The sequence below is a fragment of the Myiozetetes cayanensis genome, unplaced genomic scaffold (assembly GCF_022539395.1).
Source record: "Myiozetetes cayanensis isolate MyiCay16 unplaced genomic scaffold, myiCay2020 scf3, whole genome shotgun sequence".
Lineage (NCBI taxonomy): Eukaryota > Metazoa > Chordata > Aves > Passeriformes > Tyrannidae > Myiozetetes > Myiozetetes cayanensis.
The window spans coordinates 57,806,657-57,825,185 of NW_026087521.1; the positions used below are offsets into that span (position 1 = coordinate 57,806,657).

An 18,529-nucleotide genomic window follows, 5' to 3' on the forward strand; every position below is an offset into this window, starting at 1 on the left:
TGTAACTAATAATAGTGGATGATAAAGTACAAAAAAATCAACAGAATCTTGTGTGTGATGTTAAAGTCTCTTTTTCTCTAGGAGCTGGTGCACAGCCATATTTTGAGAATTAATACATATGGAGACAGAAGACTTTAAGAAATTACCTTTCTGCTGTTTTTAACGTTTTGCTAGCCATATTTATTAGTTGGTATGACCTACAGAGGGCTTCCAGAACACTTGTGGTACTGTGTGTGAGCGATGTGAGGTGAGTAGAGGAAAGTGCTGTGATGGAGGAGGAGGACTGTGAGTGCACTTGTGCTTTTTAAACTTGAGTTTGAAGTCAATTAAGCGTTGACATCACATTTTAGGGAAATAAAAGATTTCCTGTTACCTGGTATCTTTAAGCCAAACTTGGGGCATCCTTAAGACTCAGATGACTCTGAAATATATGTCCCAGTTGAATCAGTGGGAATCCTAGAGGTGAGACAAATAACATATAAATTGCTAAATGGTAAATGGTTCTTCTGGTCTCTAAATCTCTCCTTTGACACCAAAACGTTAAGTGTCAGAATAGACTTTTTCTCATTCTGGAAGTGCTTCAGTGCAGGAGAAAATGAGCATAACTGTGGACATCTCAACTGTCAAGCTTAATTTTTATGGTTGAGACTCCATTGAGCTGAATCGGGCTTGCATCCTTGACAGTTGTTTTGAGGGTCTTTGAAGGCTGGGAAAGAAAGCAAAATACCTTTTGCTTACATTTGGAAAGTATTGCTGGGTTCCATTTTAGAGGCAACTAAAACTGCAGCATAAGGTTGCAGGCAGCAGGAGAAGGTGCAGGCTGATGGTGTGACACAGCTTGACTTCTGAACAAAATAGCATCAATGTGAAGTAAACAGATAATGTAAGTTTGACCAGGATTTGGTAATGAGGTCAGGGCAGCAGCTCTCAAAGACGTCAACTGTGCTGCCATCATTTGATAGCACGATTTGCTTGATATCCCATAATATTTCAGCTTTATGTGTAGAAATTGCAGTTGCTTTGTGTTTGCTGCGGTCACACATAGTCACAGAGGCGGGGAAAAAGTCCCCGTGTGAGGGTTCATGCTCCCAGCAGTGCAGTGTGGACTGTCTTGACTGAGCTGGAATTAGCTGTGACAACGTTGCTTAGCTTGGAACACAAACCTTTTCAGAGGCACTTACTTTGACTGGTGTGCCTTCATCATGTTACTGCAATCAAACCCAAGTCTGTCGCTTCCCTAAGTAATATTGCAGGTACTTAATACAAAGTATTTACTCCTTTAGTTTTAAGGAGCAAATATGACAGCATGCCTCTGGGGAAGTTTCTTCTTAGACACTTCAGTTTCTTGTTATCTTGATGAGATATTACTCACATATTTTCTTTTTCCATGCTTGACTCTTCCTTTGTCCTTTCATTATTACCAGGAATAATAATGTGGCTTTTTTACTGTAGAGTTATTTTCTCAGAGCGCAGTTTGATATCTCACCTGAAGTCGCCCTACCTCCCTTTTTCTGACATTGCAGCATCTCTTGTTAAGCCAAAAAGAGCACCTCGTAGAGCTCCAGTGAGAGATAAATACTGTAAGCTCATGGAATCGAATAGATGGCACTCGTGTTTGGGCCTCACCCTCTCTTCTGCCATTTCCATAGCAGGGTTTGGCCTGATGAGCCACACTTCGGGGCAGAAGTGTGCTGGTTTCTTAGTCACTTGTTCTTTTCTGGTTGGCCTTTAATCCTTTTATGTAGTGTTCATTTTGGTATGCTGACTGTAGCTGGGTTTTTCTGTACTTGATATTTTAAGACAGTAATACACAGTCTTGCCAGGTGTTGGCAAGGACAAGCTGGAAGAATGTTTTGGTTTTAGCAAGGAGGGGCAGTGTCTGGTATCTAGAGGACAGATGAGACTGGGCACTGCAGAACAGCACTCCCCATTTTGTCTGCAAGGGGAAATAGGGCAATTTTGGTCTGGAAAAAAGCAGACTTCTGTTCCTCGCTCAGTAGCTCTGTCTCCTGTGTGCTTGCCAACTATACCCTGCTTGTCACCTTGCTAATGCTGTCACCAATGACAAGCACAAGGATTAGTCAGGAATTTATGTCTGAAACATATCTGTGACATATCTAATACTGATATTTTCTCCTTTGTTTTTAAACTTCACTTATGTGAGTTGAGTGTTTTTCACCTCTGTGAGTTACTGCTTTAGGCGTGCTCAGACCTCAGTGGGTGGTAGGTGCTGCATGAACATGTTCAGCTCACAGACTGATGGAGAGAGGCGTTTACAATTATAATGCACAAAGGTTTAAGTCCATGGAAGTTACACATTTAAGTCTTCTCTAAATCCCTTCTATACTGCCAGAATGGTAAGTACCTTCAGTGTAAATAACAGGCAGCATGAACATTGGAAAAACCCTCACCTTAGCTCTGGAGTACAGTTATGTAGCAATTTAAAAATAAATTACAGTTCTGCAGCGTGTCAGAGCTTATGTAACCTCGGCACACTCGGCATCCTGGTCTTTGTTTCCTGCTTTTCTTTATTTTACAAAGAATGTTTGTGTGCACAGGCAGAAAAAAAGTTACGATTGTGTGCTTAAATGGGTGTGTTTCATCCATAAATTTTTTGTTTGTTTGTTTCAGTGTTGTCAAACTGTGTGTAAGAGGGGTTTGCGCCTACATTTTAAAAATGAGCAAATTGTTTTAAACTTACCCAACTTAATGCCTGCTCTCTCTTCTGTCTCACCTGATAGCGATAACCTGCTACGAAGAGCTGCGTGCCAAGAAGCCCAGGTAATACCGTTTAAAGTCATAAAATTAGATTGAAATCTCCCTCTTATCTTGGTTGTGCAGGGCTCCTGAGATTTTCCCAGCGGGTCCTTTCTGCGTGACAAGCCTTGTAATGGTGCCATCTGCGCTCCTCTGCTGAAGTGCCAAAGGGTGTGGGAGGCCCTGCCTGCAGCCGGGACACTGCACCTTGCGTGCCCTCCCTGCTGCCGCTGCAGGGGACGGCACAGCCTTATTGCCGGGGTGATCTTAGTTCCTGCTGTAGCTACCAGACCACAGTACTGCAGCTGGAATTGCTCTGTGCCTGTGGAGTTCTGGTAGGAAGAGGATTTGTTGATAAGAGTGATATCTCAGACCCACTGCGAGGGGTGTAGTCTGGGCAGGAGCATCGCAAACTGCTTCATGTCAGTGCTCAGCTGGAGAGACCCTGGCCCTTGTCTGCTCAATCCTGAGGGACTGTGATGAGGGACTGACCCAGCTCTGGGTGCACTGGGAACTTAATGGAGTCGACCTGTTTGCTGATCACTGACAGCAAAACAAGTGTTCAGGGGGAGAGAGTTATCTCTGAGGGGACTGACTATTGCATATCCTAGTTTGTGGCCTGCCTGGGCAAACAGCACTTAAAAAATTCTCATGCTGTCCTATTCCTGTAAAGAAATCCTGTCCTTAATAAACAGTTCTTCAGAGGTGTAAGTGCTGCTGCCCATGCCTGACATCACTTCTGGAGGATTTTAAGAGTCTTTCCACCTCCCACAAACAAAGTTTACTCTAAAGCTGCTTCTCCATGACAGATCTTTGCGATTTTGAAGGGTGTAACACTGTTTCCATCATTGCTACATACTGGGGCCTCAGAAGAATGGGGAAAATTATTTTTCTCAGTAGAGAACTTTTCTTCAGATTACCCTGCTTCTGTGGTGCACCTGAATAATTGCAATTTTAGCCTGCCTGCTGTTGAGAGGAAGAGTTTCACAGCAACTTGTCTTGTGCAGTGGATCTTCATGCCAGAATAGATGTAAGGGAGCTCAAGTCTCAGGAAAGAACAAGAAAAATTTTTCCCTGAAAATATTACTTTCATAAACGATATGTATAGCTTCAGAGTCAAATGCATTTCCAATTCAGAGTATCAGTTGTTCTTGATTTTTATGTTTTCAATATTCATTTTTACTGCATAGTAATGAAGTGATGGAAGTTTTTTATATTGCCAAAAATAGCTGTTAATACCTCATTATTTGAAGCATACTGGCCAAATTAAAACAATTTTTTAAAAGGCACTGAGGAAATGGTGAGTGCATGCTGTCAAAAAGGTGTAACTGCTAAGGAAAGACTGGTACAAGAAGATAGTTAAGTTGTGGAAATTCTGAATTTTCTGTTTCTTAATTCTAGTCATTAAGTGACGGATTCTGTTCCATTATGGCTTATTCTTATAAATGAAAATACAAAAGCACTGTCAGTAGAGCTTCCTACAATTTCAAAGGTGAAAGCCTGGGAAAATATCCTGCAGAGGACTCCTCCATTAGAGTGGAATGAACCAGAAGACCTAGTAATCAATTCTTGCTGTAATTTCATTTCATTTCATGCTGTAAAATCATTTTTACTGATGTGTCAGTGCCAAATAGTTCTTGAAAACACACAGCAATACAGCAGTGAGGCATTAAGTGTCTGATATGTTCTTCAAAATAACAACAATCTGAAATTGTTTGAAAAATGCTACTTGCATTTATAGTGTTGTATAAATATTGGGAAAAAAATAGCGGCAGACTCACCCAAGACAAAGTTTAGTCTGAATGAAGTGGTGTTGGGGGGTTCCTACTATGTTTACATTGGATTTTTAAGATTTTAAGCCTGTTACAATATCAAATTGATGAGGCAGCTGCCTTTCTGCCAGAGTATCCACTACAGCAGTACTTCATGTAAAGGTTCCACCATGCGTGTCTGAATTTAAATGTAGTTTTAGGATGACAGTCTTGGTGTGGCAAATGATTGTAGAAATATTCTATAATAAATAACTCATTTATCATATTTTAACATTTTACACCTCCTTCTCTAGAATAAACCAGTGTCAGCTGACTTGGGCTTTGCAAATCAGTCCTGCTGATTGAACGTTGTTGCTGAGCTCGGGGCCTGTGTTAAAGGTGTTGTTTATCTGGCAAACAATTCACTCAAGGATAGTTTTGTGTAAAAGAATGTAGTTTCTTTGTTAGTATTCATAAAGCACTATAAGGGCTTTGTATAAAGGGTTTTTTGTAGTTGCAGGTAGCGATTGTCATCTTAGCAATGCAGAAATACAATATCTGGGAATGTGCATTTGACAAGAAAGTGAAAAAGGCATTGGCTTACCTAAATTATACCTTCACATATATATTTAATAACCGATTTCATTGTCTGACTTTAAATTATCTTCAGTTGTGTTCTGCTCTGAAAGACTTCTAGAAGGTTGCATTATTATTTTTATATTTCCTGTCTTACAAATCAGCTTTGCTTTAGAAATGTCCCTGTACGTAACGTAAATGTCTAAGTGCATTACATAAAGAAGTGATTATTTTGTTACTCATAAATTCTTTATGAGTCTTGTAAGGTTGTTTGGAGCCTTGTTAGATTGTTCAGAGCATGCAAATACATCACATTGTGTCCCCCAAGCAAACAATTAGTTCTTTCTAACAGCTGTAACATGCTAGAGGTCCCCTATTCCCCAATTCCCGCCCAACAATTGCAATATAATAAGTTGGTCTGTTTTCCAGCTGATCTTTGAGTAAAGCTTAAGTGCTGTTGATTTGTTTCCATTTCTTTGAAGCTTTCTTTTCTCTCAGCAACTTCTCTCATCCTTTTCCTTTCTTGAAGAAGAAATTTGAATGTTTTAAGCAGCGTAGCGGCTGCACCCTTCTCTTAATTGAGGTTTTCTGAGCAAAGTTGGCAAGTGGAATTAATTATAAATTTGAACAGCTAACAGCCACTAAAATCTACTGTTCTCTGTGTTCCCTATCACCTTCTTCAAGTTAAAAATTTCTGCTAGGGGAATTAACTTTCAAGGGGAAGAGAAGCCAGGGACAATTGACTGGGCCATGTTCAGCTCACTAATCTTTTGTTCCTGCTTTATTTCTGTGGCTTCTGGATAGTATTGCTGAATACGTCGTTGTCCTTGTACTCAAAACCAGCTTGATTTGGTGTGTTAGTGAGGATGCCTTTAAGTGACCTAAAAGAGGTTTACAGAGCGGGATGTATGCATGGAAGCTTTGCCTTTTCTTGCCCCTTTTGTGCTGAAAAGCTGTGGAAATAGGTACAAGAGGCTGTATGGAGTAACTCTCAGAGAATTGAAAATAGAGGCACCTCTTCAGAATTGGATTAAAAATTGAAGAGGAATTAAGTGATTTTTATAGAGAGACATTCAGGGAAAAAAAAAAAAAAAGAGGAACAGTGAACTTGCTCTGGTAATTCTTTCATATCTCCAAAAACTGAAGGAAAGAAAATACTAAAGTGGGTAGAAGAGACTGAGGAATTGAAGTTCAGAAGTGAGAAAGGATGCAGAAAGAAGGTGGCAGGCAGGTGTATGAGAATTACATAAGGAAAGAAAATCAAGTAACCTTGGAGTCAAGGATAGCTCCCTGGATCTCTGCCCATGGCAGAAAACCAGAGGTTGACAAAAACGAAATGGTGGTGGAATTGTAAAAATGAGCTAAAGAGTACTTATGACAGTGATGTGAGCTGATGCTAAGAGTGCAGGTCTTTGAATAGGAGACTTGTACAATGGCTGAAGATGGAAGTCATTTGAATGTCATGAGGCTTGAAAGCCCATTGACATTTGTAGAGGAGCATTATTTTGACCTGTTTTAGCGGTGTGCTTAAAAGATAAACTGAGCTCTGCTCTTTTTCTCTTACTTAGGCTTTTGGCAATGAGCTGATCCCTCCCACTATGCCACTGAAGAAAGCAACAGTGTTCCTCAACCCAGCAGCTTGCAAAGGGTAAAATTCCCCCTTCCCAACACCCTCATTTGAGGCACTCTTTCTTCATTTTTGCTCTGCCATCCACTACAAAAGCCAGCCAGATTCTTAAGCTCATTTTTGCCTCCCTCTGATACCAAGCTGGCACTAGATAACTATGCCAGACTTTATTTCACCAAATGTATTGGGATGAGAAATAGAATTAGAGGCTTGAGGTGAAAGAATGTTTTCTAAACATATGTATATTTTGAATTTTTTTTTTCTTTTATCCTATGTTTTGGCCTTTGTCATTCCTTTCGTGTGTGGCATTCCTCCATATTCCCTCCAGACTTTTGCATGTGATACATTTCCACCTCAAAAGCTTTAGAAACAAGAGATGACCTTGATTGCTTCAAGACTTGACATTAGCCAGCAGTGCTCTTACTTCTGTGGGAACCTGTCCTTGAAAGGGATGTGCCCACAAACTGAGAGGCTAAATTTGGGCTCAGAGCAAGACTCCTGGAAGAGGTCGGCTGCTATTTTTTGCCTGCTCATTAGCAGAAAACCTGTAATCTTGGATATGGTGTGTGTCTGTTCCTGCTGATCAGCTCAGCTTTGTATCAGCTGCATTTTGGGGAGGGGCAGGGAGTTGTTAGTACCAAGAAGAAAGGAATAATATATCAGGCGTGGAAGTGCTTGGAATTAGGTGCTTTTGTTCAAAACACACATGACTGGAAAATGCCAAGTATTAATAAAGCCTCACGTTTCTACTTGTAAGCAATTTATAGTTAGTGGCATAATTATTTTATTATGCAGTTAGAGGCAGAAAATGTATCAGTCCTGTAACAAAAGAAAGTCAGATACAGGTTTGCTTCTAAACTTACTTAATAATATGTCGTAGTAAATAGTTGGGGTTTTTTGATGTTTCTGAAAACCTACATGGGCCTTCTTTGAGGTCGTAAAGCCTGGTGCTGTTTAAGTCATTAATTTTCTAATAAATTTATTTTTGGAGATCTTATTTTATTTCAGTGGATTTTTTAAATTATTTTTGGAGAAAGCTAGATAACATTTTCTGCATTTATTAAAACTGCAACAAAAAACCTGACATCTGAGATACGAGACTAGAAAGATAATACATTTGAACCACATGAAATGTCATATTTCCTGACTGGCAGGTTGAGTGACTGATTGTGTAGATTGTATGCTTGGTTTTAAGTAATTTCTTTTTGCTATTCATTTATTTGTTTTTTAATTTATTTTTAGCCACCAGCCTAATTAAATAGTTTTTACTCTGTTATTTCTAGCAAAGCCAGGAACCTTTTTGAAAAGAATGCAGCACCAATTTTGCACTTATCTGGCTTGGATGTAACTGTGGTTAAGGTAAGAAACTGATAGGTTCTGCTAATATAGATACATTGTCTGCTCTGCTTTCTCCTCTTGAAGAATTAAAATTAAAGTATGCATTTGAAATACTCATTTGTCCTGTAGACATCTAATGGGAAGAAATAATTACTGAGATATTAAGCTGGTACTTAATCTTTTTCTTTTTTAATTCACAGTTAATTTACAAACAGTATACTGAGATTTTAGTTTTCAGCTAAAGCAGTACATATGCTTGTTTGTCTGTCTAAAGCAGCCCTTCTGTAATTCACATTTGAGAGAAAACTCTCCAAATACTTGAGTGCTGCCTCGTGGTACGTGCCCAGTGCTGTTGAAATTGTCATTTCTGCCTGAACTTGCAGAATTCAGAAGTGAGGAACTTGGACGTGCAGTGGAACTGTTCAGGTTAATTAAAAATAACCTCATCTTTTTGCAATGGAAATATCTCAGTGTCTCTCCAAATAATTCGACATTCCCATTACAAAAGCAGAACACTGAGATCTAAATGTTGTGAATTAACAGACAGGTTTACTTTGGAAAGACAATAACAAATAAACATGAAGGGATTCTGATCTTTTTGCAGGTTTTTGAAGTTGTGACATGAGGATTGTTTAATAGTCAGAGGGTTCCAGCAGTGAAGTACTCTAATATGCATTTTTCTATCTTGGAATCCTTTTCACAAGGTTTAGTGTTAAAATGCTGTTTTTATTAATGCCTTTCTCTGATCATTGAAAATACATAGTCCTACCCTAAGAGAAAAAAATTATTTTGCAAGAGTTAAAACTGATGCCTGGTAGCAACTGATGAGTTGGCAAAACAGGGCTGGGCCAGCAGATGAGGCTGAGATATCTTTGTAAAAGACAATAATTTTGCAGAAAACAGTTTCAATGGTTTAGAAAGTCAGTGTTCTCTGTACTGTTAAACCCATGGTGAGCAGCTTGCTGTTGGGCATGTCATGTAGCTGATGCTGCTTCAGGAGATGCACTTGAGCACTTTGGCTGCTGAAGGTGTTGGGAGTTTTTCTGCAAGAGCATGGTTGGCTATGTGGTTTCACTGTAAATTTACCTGGAAATAAGGTTGTTGCTGTGATACTGTAGATCTGTTGAGTAAGATATCCTCTGATATTTCATTTAACCTTTGTGTGTGTGTGCCTGTGTGTTTACTTGCACATGCTGTATTAGGCAGCAGCCTGGTTTTGAAGAAATCTCCGTGAGTGTAAGTAATGTGCAGTACTGTGTGCCTGTATGACAGTAACTGTTAAGCAGGTGGACAGATGATTCTTTTTCCTCTAAGAGAGATAAATTAGAAATAGCCATCTGAGTTCTCACGTTTGGATTTCTGTTTCTTCAGACTGATTATGAGGGACAAGCAAAAAAGCTACTGGAATTAATGGAAAACACGGATCTGATCATTATTGCAGGAGGAGATGGCACAGTACAAGAGGTACTGCAGGAGCCTGGTTTGCTGAGAGTCATGTTGGGCTGAGAGTGAGAAGATTGAGTCTGTGCAATGTAGCAGCACCATATTACTAGAGATTTGTCAAGTTTAATGTCTGTGTTTTCAGTCAATGTTATAATCTCCTGGGAACAGGGACACTCTGCTAGTTGATATTAATCTAAAAGTGATGATGGGAGTGGGGGCAAAAGGAGTGTGTGACGTGTCTTCCAGAATTTTATTCAAGAATGAGCAAACTGTTTGGAAAGACACGATTCTAACTTTTTCTTTCTGCATGATTTAGTTGTAATGGTTTAATTTGCCAAGTTCACTCCTATCTGTATGCTCCCCAAGAGGAATGCATATTTTGCTAAGTGGGAATCAGATAATTTAAAAGTTATGTGGGAATGATAGCAAAGCATGGTACGTATTTAATAAATGCCTATTGTCAAGATGATTAATGACAGGAGCAAACTACCAGCAGAACTGGGGGATACTCTATTTTTCAAGTAAGACTGTATTTTGTTGAAGCATTTCCTGGAATGCTAACTACTTCATAAGACAATGGCTAAATGAAATGCAGTGACCTTAAGAGAAAGTGGTCAGAGTACATCTGCAAGTTCCTCCTGGCCTTAGAGCTGATTATTGTTAATTGCACTGGCCAGTGCTATTTTTGCACTACACATAGCCTTATTCAGTGTTGAAACATTTACATTGGCAGTGGTTATGATGCCAGCATATGGTCAGGCACACTCATAACCCTGCTGTTTCCACCATGTTTGCACACTGAACATGCCTCCTGTCCCATGTAAACAACCATAGCACCTTCCATGAAAGAGTAGGTGCCACTTAAATCTTTCCAAAGAGTAAAGGTGGTTAAGAATTTCATAGCTTTCTACTGTAACCGAAAAATAAAATCCTCGGGGCTGAGCATTTCCCTTGTTTTTCAGGTCATAACTGGACTTCTCCGCAGAGCAGATGAGGTGAGAAAGTGTCCTTTTAAAAATTTTGTGCATTTCTTAGAGCGTCTTGTGCATCTACTGTGGTCTCTTGGCCTCAGCTGTCTTCTGCAGATACACTGCTTCCTAATCTGGAGCCAGCTTGCTGCGTACCAAGTCAGCCATGCTGGTGTCCTGCAATGCTGCATGTTGTTCTTCTTTCTAAGGGATGCAGTGGCTCCCAAACCATGGCTTTGGGAGGTTTCCAGCATCAGAGCAGGGATTGTGGAGAAGCCAAATGCTCAACTTTCAGAGACCCATGGACCAGCTGTGCATGCCACTTTGTTTGGCACAAGCATCGGGCGAAAGTACATGTTTTTCTTGTATTTGTACAGGCTTGAAAATGAATTCAGTTATGGTCACACTCCCACTGCTTTGGGAATGCTCTGCTGTTTTTTCAAGCAGTGAATATCTACCTATGCAGATGGCTGCACTAAGCAAATTTTAACCTCTCAAGGTGGATCGCTCCAAATGGAAATGAGGGAGATTTTTCTTTTTAAAGTGGGAGGACAGTGTTATTGAAGAAAGGAGGGAATCATTGTTCCCAAAACCTTCTGGCAGGAACTGGCAAAAACTCAATTAAATGATCCAGACGAGATTATGATGATACCCTTGGCAGCTAGAATTGTATCTGTTTAGGCATTTGCTTTGTTTGAATGTGACAAGAGGAACTTTGCAACCAAGCCAGTATTTTTAAAGGAGGCTGTATCAATTCTGAGAAATCGGGTTTTTTTAAGTTTAGTATTATTATAGTTGGCTCCTGAGACCTCTGTAATCTGAAGATAGCGGAAGAAAAGTTTTAGAGGCTTTACTGGCTAGTTTCTCTTCTCTGTATTTTGACTTACTATCTTGATGTAGCTTGGGTCGTTTTGCAGCAGTGTAGGAAATTCTGCATCCAGCACAATTACAGTTGGAATACTGCATTGTAGTATTGCTGCTGTGTCACTCTGTGTCTTTGGCCAGGGAATTCTTCTTGTCCTTCATATCACTGTGTCCTAGGAGTAGAGATCTGTACTTCAGCCCCCTCTCTCTGTGCTCTGCTTCCCTTTCCACTCGGGTATGTCATACCACTGTTGCCTGGATAAGAGGAACCTGTGCAAGGTATTCCAGAAACCTTGTTCCTGGCAGCCAGGGGAGCAGAGCTTGACTGCATGAGCTGCAAACAGCCTCTGGTCAGCACACTGTGAAACAGCTCTGAGGAAAATGAGAAGAGGGTGTTTGAGATGCATTAAGACTGGCAGGTGACATGGAGATAGAAGGAAGAATGGTTGGGAATTACTGAGTCAGTGCGGATTGGCAGTGTCCTGGTGCTGCTGCCAGCAGTGCCCGGGAGGGAGATGGTGCACTGTGGTATATGGTAGTTTACAGTGATTTGCTGACACGCTTCAAGAAGCACAGTTTATTACGAGGCATAGTGTAATAACTTGCTCCTTCAACAAGCCCTTTTGCTGAACTGTGATACAAAAACCCAACATTGTCAATGACTTTCAAAAATTAGACCTTCTGCTGCTTCATGATTTGAGTGCCAGAGGAATCAATTAGTTTCCTTTCCTTAAGTGAGAAAATCTCTTTGCTGTGCAAGGATACCCTGTCAGAGGGGGATTTCTGCGACAGTAAATGAGATTCAGAGCTTGTGGTGCCACCGTCAGTATTAAGAAAGATGGCAGACTACTGACAGAGTCCATGCATTAGGTGGGATGTGGCTGCCAACCTGCATGTAACAATGCTCTTAATGATTACAGAGAGCTCCTTTGTACCCAGTTGGCAGTGGTGGAATCACAGATTTGGATGCCATGTTCTGAGTCATTATGTATTGCTGCCTTGTTTAAGGAAGTGCCTGGCTGCTCGGTGCCAAAGGGGTGATACCAGACACAGCTGTCATCTCCACACAGGAACTTCCTTCAGCTGATGCAAATGTTAATTTACTCTCCTTGTGTGTCCAGGCTTCCTTCAGTAAGATTCCTATAGGATTCATACCTCTTGGAAAAACCTGCACTCTGAGCCACACGCTGTACCCTGAGAGCACGAACCAGGTCCAGTAAGTATTACTTGTTTCAGAAAAACTTGTTTGTTTGTTTTCAAGGAGCAGTGCTTCTTGGTAGCTTGATACTTTTCTTTTTCTTCTGTGTTACGTACAAGTTGGCAGTCTATGGGCAGAGCCTGACGATTCTCTGAACTTGCCTGAGTGTTAATGACTTCCAAAAACTGACTAAAAATTAAAAGAAGGAAATGTATGTATTATTAGAACATGATACAATTTGCTGTGGCTAATTTCTCTGTGATGGTGTGATGCTCAGAGTTTTTTTTTAAAAAGAAGGGATTAAAAGGATCAGCCTCTTAGGAATAGCAGAAAGGGTATGACAAGGAAACAGCAAGGATGTGACAAAGTAAGACAAAAATAAGTCCTATTTTTGTCCCTTCTGCAGTCTAAGAATTCTAGAAACCAGTCTGCATATAACCTGGTTAGCACCTGCAAAGGAAGGAGTAGTACAAGAATATGGGAAAGGCTGGATTCTATTACTGACTTTTGCAGAGTGGGACTGGCTTTTCCCTGAGGTGGGACTGATGCTGGCAGCAGTCCAACAACCTGATTCTTACGTTTAGCATCCTGGATGTGATCCAACCTGGCGGTATCTGTTGCTGGCATTTCAGGTTGTTTGCAAGATCGTTTTGTCCGCTTCCAAAGTAAAAAGCCTGGTCAACTAATCTTTCTTTTCCCCACACTTCATTTCTTTTCGATTGTTCCCTTCCTCTCCTCTCATACTGATAAATACATCATTTTCTTGCTGCTGAAATCTCTTCACTCTCACTCTCCCACGAACTCATTAACATTTTTCTTTGTGGAACCCTTGCTGGTGTCCATCATCCATAAAACCCACGAGTCAACTGGCATAACATCTTTCATTAAAATTACCAGAGTGCTTTGAAGCTCAGCAAGATGGACAAGGCTGTAATCAGCAACTTAGATTAAAATAATAATTTATGTTTGGGTTCTAAAGAAGCTGTTTGAAATGAATGATCTTCTTGTCCCAAGGTAATGAACTGTGCAGGTGAGTCTGCAGCACATTGGTGAAGTTGAAGGCAATTTGGTCAGTAGGCTGCTTAACAATCCATACCACTAATGGAACCTAACTTAAAAAGTGCAGAAGTGATATTTTTAAAAGAAGTATTTGGGCTTTGGTTCCTTCAGCACTCCTGCTTTGGAGTGTAGGAATTGTAAAGGTCTTACAGAAAGATAAGAGTTAGGAGAGAAGAAGGGCTGTGGGAAGAACAGGTTCCTTATCTGTCTCGGTATTGTAATCCCAATGGAGCCAAGGGCAATTTGTCCCCCTGATTCACAAGAGTATTGGGCTGGATCTGAAAACTGCATTTTTTTCTTGTCCAGCTGAGACACTGGAATGTGTGTGGAATCTGAATTTTACCCAGCTTTGAAAACAAAGGAGAAGTTTTAATCAAGTATATGCTTCAAGGTTTGAACATAAACTACTTAATGGACTTAAACACTTTGATTACAAAATCTTTACAGCTTGAAATGACAAAGTGCCTTTGCTACTGCCCACAACTTAATGGAGCCCAAAAGGACAGGAGCATTGCTGATAGGTAGATTTATGTTGATTAAAAACTTCAAAACAAATTAGCATGCTAATGCAGTTCAGTCCCAGACACATGAGCTGAGGCCAGTCTTGTGCTGTCCCCACCCACTAAAATAAAACAGTGATTTGTGTGTTAAGTGTCTGAAACAGCAGGTAAAACAGTTGGCATGTGGTCTGCCAGGTTATGTGAAGAGGGAGGAGTCTTGGAAAAGCTCAGGCTGAGAATTTCCTTTTGCTTTTTGTCTGTTTTGCTGTTTGTTAGGACACAGGTTTTGTCATGTGTTGCAGCCACCCCTTTTGCTTTCTGATTTCAGTGAAGTGGAGCACTTTTCCCTCGGGGTTGTTACATTTGCTGAAAAAAAACCCACCTGAACTTGAACTGGAATTTTCTGGAAAAAAAAATGTAATTTTAAAGCTTACTCATTTTCTTCCTTCCTGTTTGTTTTTCTTTGCTATTTTCCCCCCTGTTTGTTTTGCAGACATATTACTAATGCTACACTGGCCATTTTGAAGGGAGAGACGGTTTCACTTGATGTCTTGCAGATCAAGGTAAAAGCATCTGCTTTTTTGGAACTCTAAATCCATAAAATTTTCCTGTTCTTATGTTTACATGGACTGCTTTTCCTCTGTTTAATGCTGTTACGAATTTTGGTTTATGATATCAGCAGTTCTGATGGCAGTCATTTCTCCGCTGTGACGTCAGATAGTCTTAACTGGGAGGAAACACTAGAATGCCTGAACATCATCTCCTTTGAGGCTCAGAGAGTGTTGATGAATACAAAACTTAGTAACAGCGATGTTTCTGTAGCAGTGTTGAGAGACAGCAATAGCTGTCCGAGCTGATTTGATGCATTCATATGTAGTGTGCACTTAAAAGCTTTCTTTGACATGCTGAAAAATGTAAAAGGGGAAAACCTCTGACTGTGCCCTGCGTGGTTTTTGAACATTATTTTTCTGTTGGGTTGTAGAATGGACGTTTCTGCAATGAGAGCGTAGTGTTGCTGTGCAGACCTCCTTGCTTTTGGCTGGCAATATCCACAAAATGAAATGGCCACTGCAGGGTGTGCAGTCAAACTCAATCTGCCTCTTCAAAAGTTCACCTCTTTTATTCCTCTCCAGAGCAGACGAGATGTACAGTGCTTAGATTCTGCTAAACTTTTTTTGCTGTTAGGTGTTTATCATACCCCTTCTGTTAAATGTCACTTTTGGGTTTAATCAGAAACCAGTTTTTATTTAGAAATGCTGTTTTTCCGACTTCAGAAAAAAATTTGGAAACAAGGTAGGAGAAAGTAATTCTGCAATCCTTGTTTTTCTTTGCAGGGAGAAAAGGAACAGCCTGTGTTTGCAGTCTCTAGTTTGAGATGGGGATCTTACAGAGATGCAGGAGTTAAAGCTAGCAAGTAAGAAAATACCATTTTTGAAATTGTGCCTTTTTTAGCATCTGTTGCCAAAAAGTTATAACCCCCTCTCTTAAGTAAGTCTTTTTTTGAGTGTAGGCATTTGACAGACAGAAGCACCCACTCTTGTTAGGTCTGGCATTACACACATGGGAGTGTAAGATGTATCAGCATTTTTGTAATTTGAAATAAACACTTATCTGGTGCTGACCTGTTCTTTTAAGTATTTACTTTCTTCTTGCCTTGTGGTATCCGCATCTGGAACTTTATTCAGATTGTAGCAGGGGGAAAATCTCTCCCTTGAGTCAAGTCTAAGTAAAGTAATTGGCCGTTGTTTTTCATCACTGCCAATGAAAAGGTGCATGTGGACTCTGTAACTCAATTCCAACAAGGGACATCAGATGCAGTCGAAATGCCCTGAAGTTCCTGCTGGAAATGGTGTGGACTGTGCTGTCTGATGGCTGTTCTCTGAATGCTAAACTAATAATTATTGGGCTCTCTCCAAAAGGGCATTTCACGTGCCATGTCTGTGTGTCAAATTACAAGCACTGTCTGGTGAAGGAGCAGCAGTGCCAAAGCAGCGCCCTTCCCAAACTCCTGTGGAGGGAACCCAGCACATACCTCGGGAGTGCAGCTGTAAGGAAATACCATGTGCTTTGTGAATGAGCTATCTTTTCAGGAAGGAAGAGGTAGCAGACCTCTGGAGTCTGTCTGGCAAATATCTGAGAGATTTGAGAGGTGATGTGGGATGGGGGAGATGCAGTAAATGGTCAGGTTTGTCCCTGGGAAGCAAGGAAAATTCTTAGTAGACTGTGCAGGTGCTGACTTGGCTTTGCTGCAGTCTCTCCTGCTACTTGCAGCCCCAAGTACAGGGAAGTGCACTTCTCTTTGCTCTGCACTCTTACTGGGCTTCCTGTGCATACCCTGGTTTTTCCTAGTGCCAACCTTCCCATCTTTTCCTGCAGCAGTTCCCTTTCATAAGAGTCTTTTGGACAGAGTACTAGCGGCATAACAGCACCTCTGGTACGTGAGGCAACATGAACATCCTCAAAACCTCATCCCCTTCCATGACTGTTTCCTAATGCAGAGAAGATGTAGAGAAAACGTGCCCAGCTTGGAAAGCACTTCAGCACAAATGGCTGCTCAGAGTCTGCTTGGAATAACCACGATGTGTGCTTGTCCTGTTTTTATACTTCTCCACTTCATCTGCTTTTGGTCCCCATGAGGGATGAGTTACTGGGCTAAAATAAACATTTGGTGTATTCCAGTCCAACTGATCTGAAAGAAGGCACCTATTTAAAGGGAGTTAAGCTGTAAGACAAAATTCCAGAAATTTGTCAGACTACCCCTCTGCTAAGCACTGTCCTGCTGGAGACTTGGTGCTGATTTATGTCATTATTTTACAGAAAATTTCATGGCTTGATGGGAGTGATGGACAGTTGCACACCTTACTGGTTAATGATAAACTTAGATCTGCAGTACTCTTGACCTGATGGCGTCTAATGTGCTTTGCTGACCCTATTTGCTGGAAGACAGTGATCAAAATGGGCACCAAGCCTGCCTAACTATAATCACATCTTTAGATTCTAGACAGTGTGTAGATTCTGCCAGCTGTGTGGCTGGTCGGATTTTTATTTTGTAAAACACTGATTTTGATGTGAGAATCCCTTGGGACAAATGAATGTTTTCTGGCTCTGTTCTTCTGTCACTGAATCTTTTGATTTTTATTTGTTTCCTCCAGCTTAATTCTTTATTGCATATTGTGGAGGTGCAGACCACCAGCTGTTGGACCACAGGCCTTTAAATCATCCCCAGTTGTGTCACATAATAGGTAAAATTCTGCTAGTGAGATGTCCTGCTGCCTGCAGTGAAGATTATACACTGCATTTTGGTGCTCTGTAAATCAGGAAAGGGATGTCACTGCTAAGCTGCTGGTGATGTGTAGAAACTATCTTACAGCATCAAAAAGCTAAAAGTTGTCAGGGAGCACTAACTCAGTGGCAGACAAATCTGTGTGCTCTGACTGCATGCAAGGTTTCTCCCTTCCCCAGTACTGACCCCTGGATATCTTAGATGTTCTATTTGTATTCTCTTTTCAGGTACTGGTACCTTGGGCCTCTGAAAACCAAAGCAGCTCACTTTTTCAGTACAGTTAAGGTAAAAATTAATTGTGAGAAAAGTGTATGGGAAATGAAAAGGCTGACTTTGCTTTGTATAATTTATCTGCAAGTTTTTGTGAAGGATTCTGGTAACAATATAAAATGGCAGTGAAACTGGACTTGTCAAAAAACCTACCAATTGATAGACTTACTTCAGAAGAGATGAAGGGGAAGGGAAAGGCTTTTCTTTAAAATTCCCTTTACTGAAGATCTGTTGCTGCAGGATCACCAGGGGGAGCCAGTAACCCCCTGTGAAACTACTGAGCAGCAGTGGTGGTGAAGATCTGCACCTGAGTGCTCAGTCACCTTTTCTCAACAGCCTTTCTTGTGATAACATTTCACTCTGATTTATTCAGCCAGCAGAAGGGTCTATAATTAGGCTGCTCATGCACATTGATAATCAAGGCTTCCTTGTGGGGTAAAATGAACATGAAGATTAATAGCTTATATCTCGCCTTAAACTTTTCTGTCGCTTAAAATCCTGGAAAGATTAAAATTTGATCTGCATGAAAGGTGAGGCAGTTTCATACACACGCTTTTCCTGTTCTCTGAACATACAAGGATCCTAATGAAAGGCTGTGGAAATACCCAGGAGCTGGTACAGTAGATCAGACTATGCAGTCTTGTCATGCTGTCTGTGATAGTGCCAATGATTATTTTATAGGAAACTCCTGTAAAGGGGAGTTTAATTGTAATGTATCCATGAAAGTTGGGTTGTTCGTTTGTTTTTTTTACAACCCCCCCCCATCCCCAGGAAATTGGAGATGATGAATGTGTGCTGGCATTCTAGGTAGGCACCTCCTCTTGATTTCTCTCCAGCCCTTTTCTAAGTTTTGTTGAGTCCTTAGTCTCAGCTATAGGCAGTGATAGTGGATTTC

At 40.7% G+C, this 18,529-nt stretch overlaps 1 protein-coding gene across 2 annotated transcripts in view; it reads left to right on the forward strand.

The window, feature by feature from the left end:
• Positions 1-18,529, forward strand: part of AGK (acylglycerol kinase) — a 36,510-nt gene that overhangs the window by 6,156 nt on the left and 11,825 nt on the right. Inside the window, exons 2-10 of one of the 2 annotated variants that reach the window (XM_050324517.1) lie at positions 2,742-2,781; positions 6,653-6,732; positions 7,995-8,070; positions 9,421-9,513; positions 10,455-10,487; positions 12,446-12,540; positions 14,575-14,644; positions 15,416-15,495; positions 17,592-17,649. In XM_050324517.1, coding sequence (XP_050180474.1) covers positions 2,742-2,781; positions 6,653-6,732; positions 7,995-8,070; positions 9,421-9,513; positions 10,455-10,487; positions 12,446-12,540; positions 14,575-14,644; positions 15,416-15,495; positions 17,592-17,649 — 625 coding nt within the window. The remainder of the gene's footprint in view (positions 1-2,741; positions 2,782-6,652; positions 6,733-7,994; positions 8,071-9,420; positions 9,514-10,454; positions 10,488-12,445; positions 12,541-14,574; positions 14,645-15,415; positions 15,496-17,591; positions 17,650-18,529) is intronic. The other variant, XM_050324518.1, reaches the window with a different exon arrangement.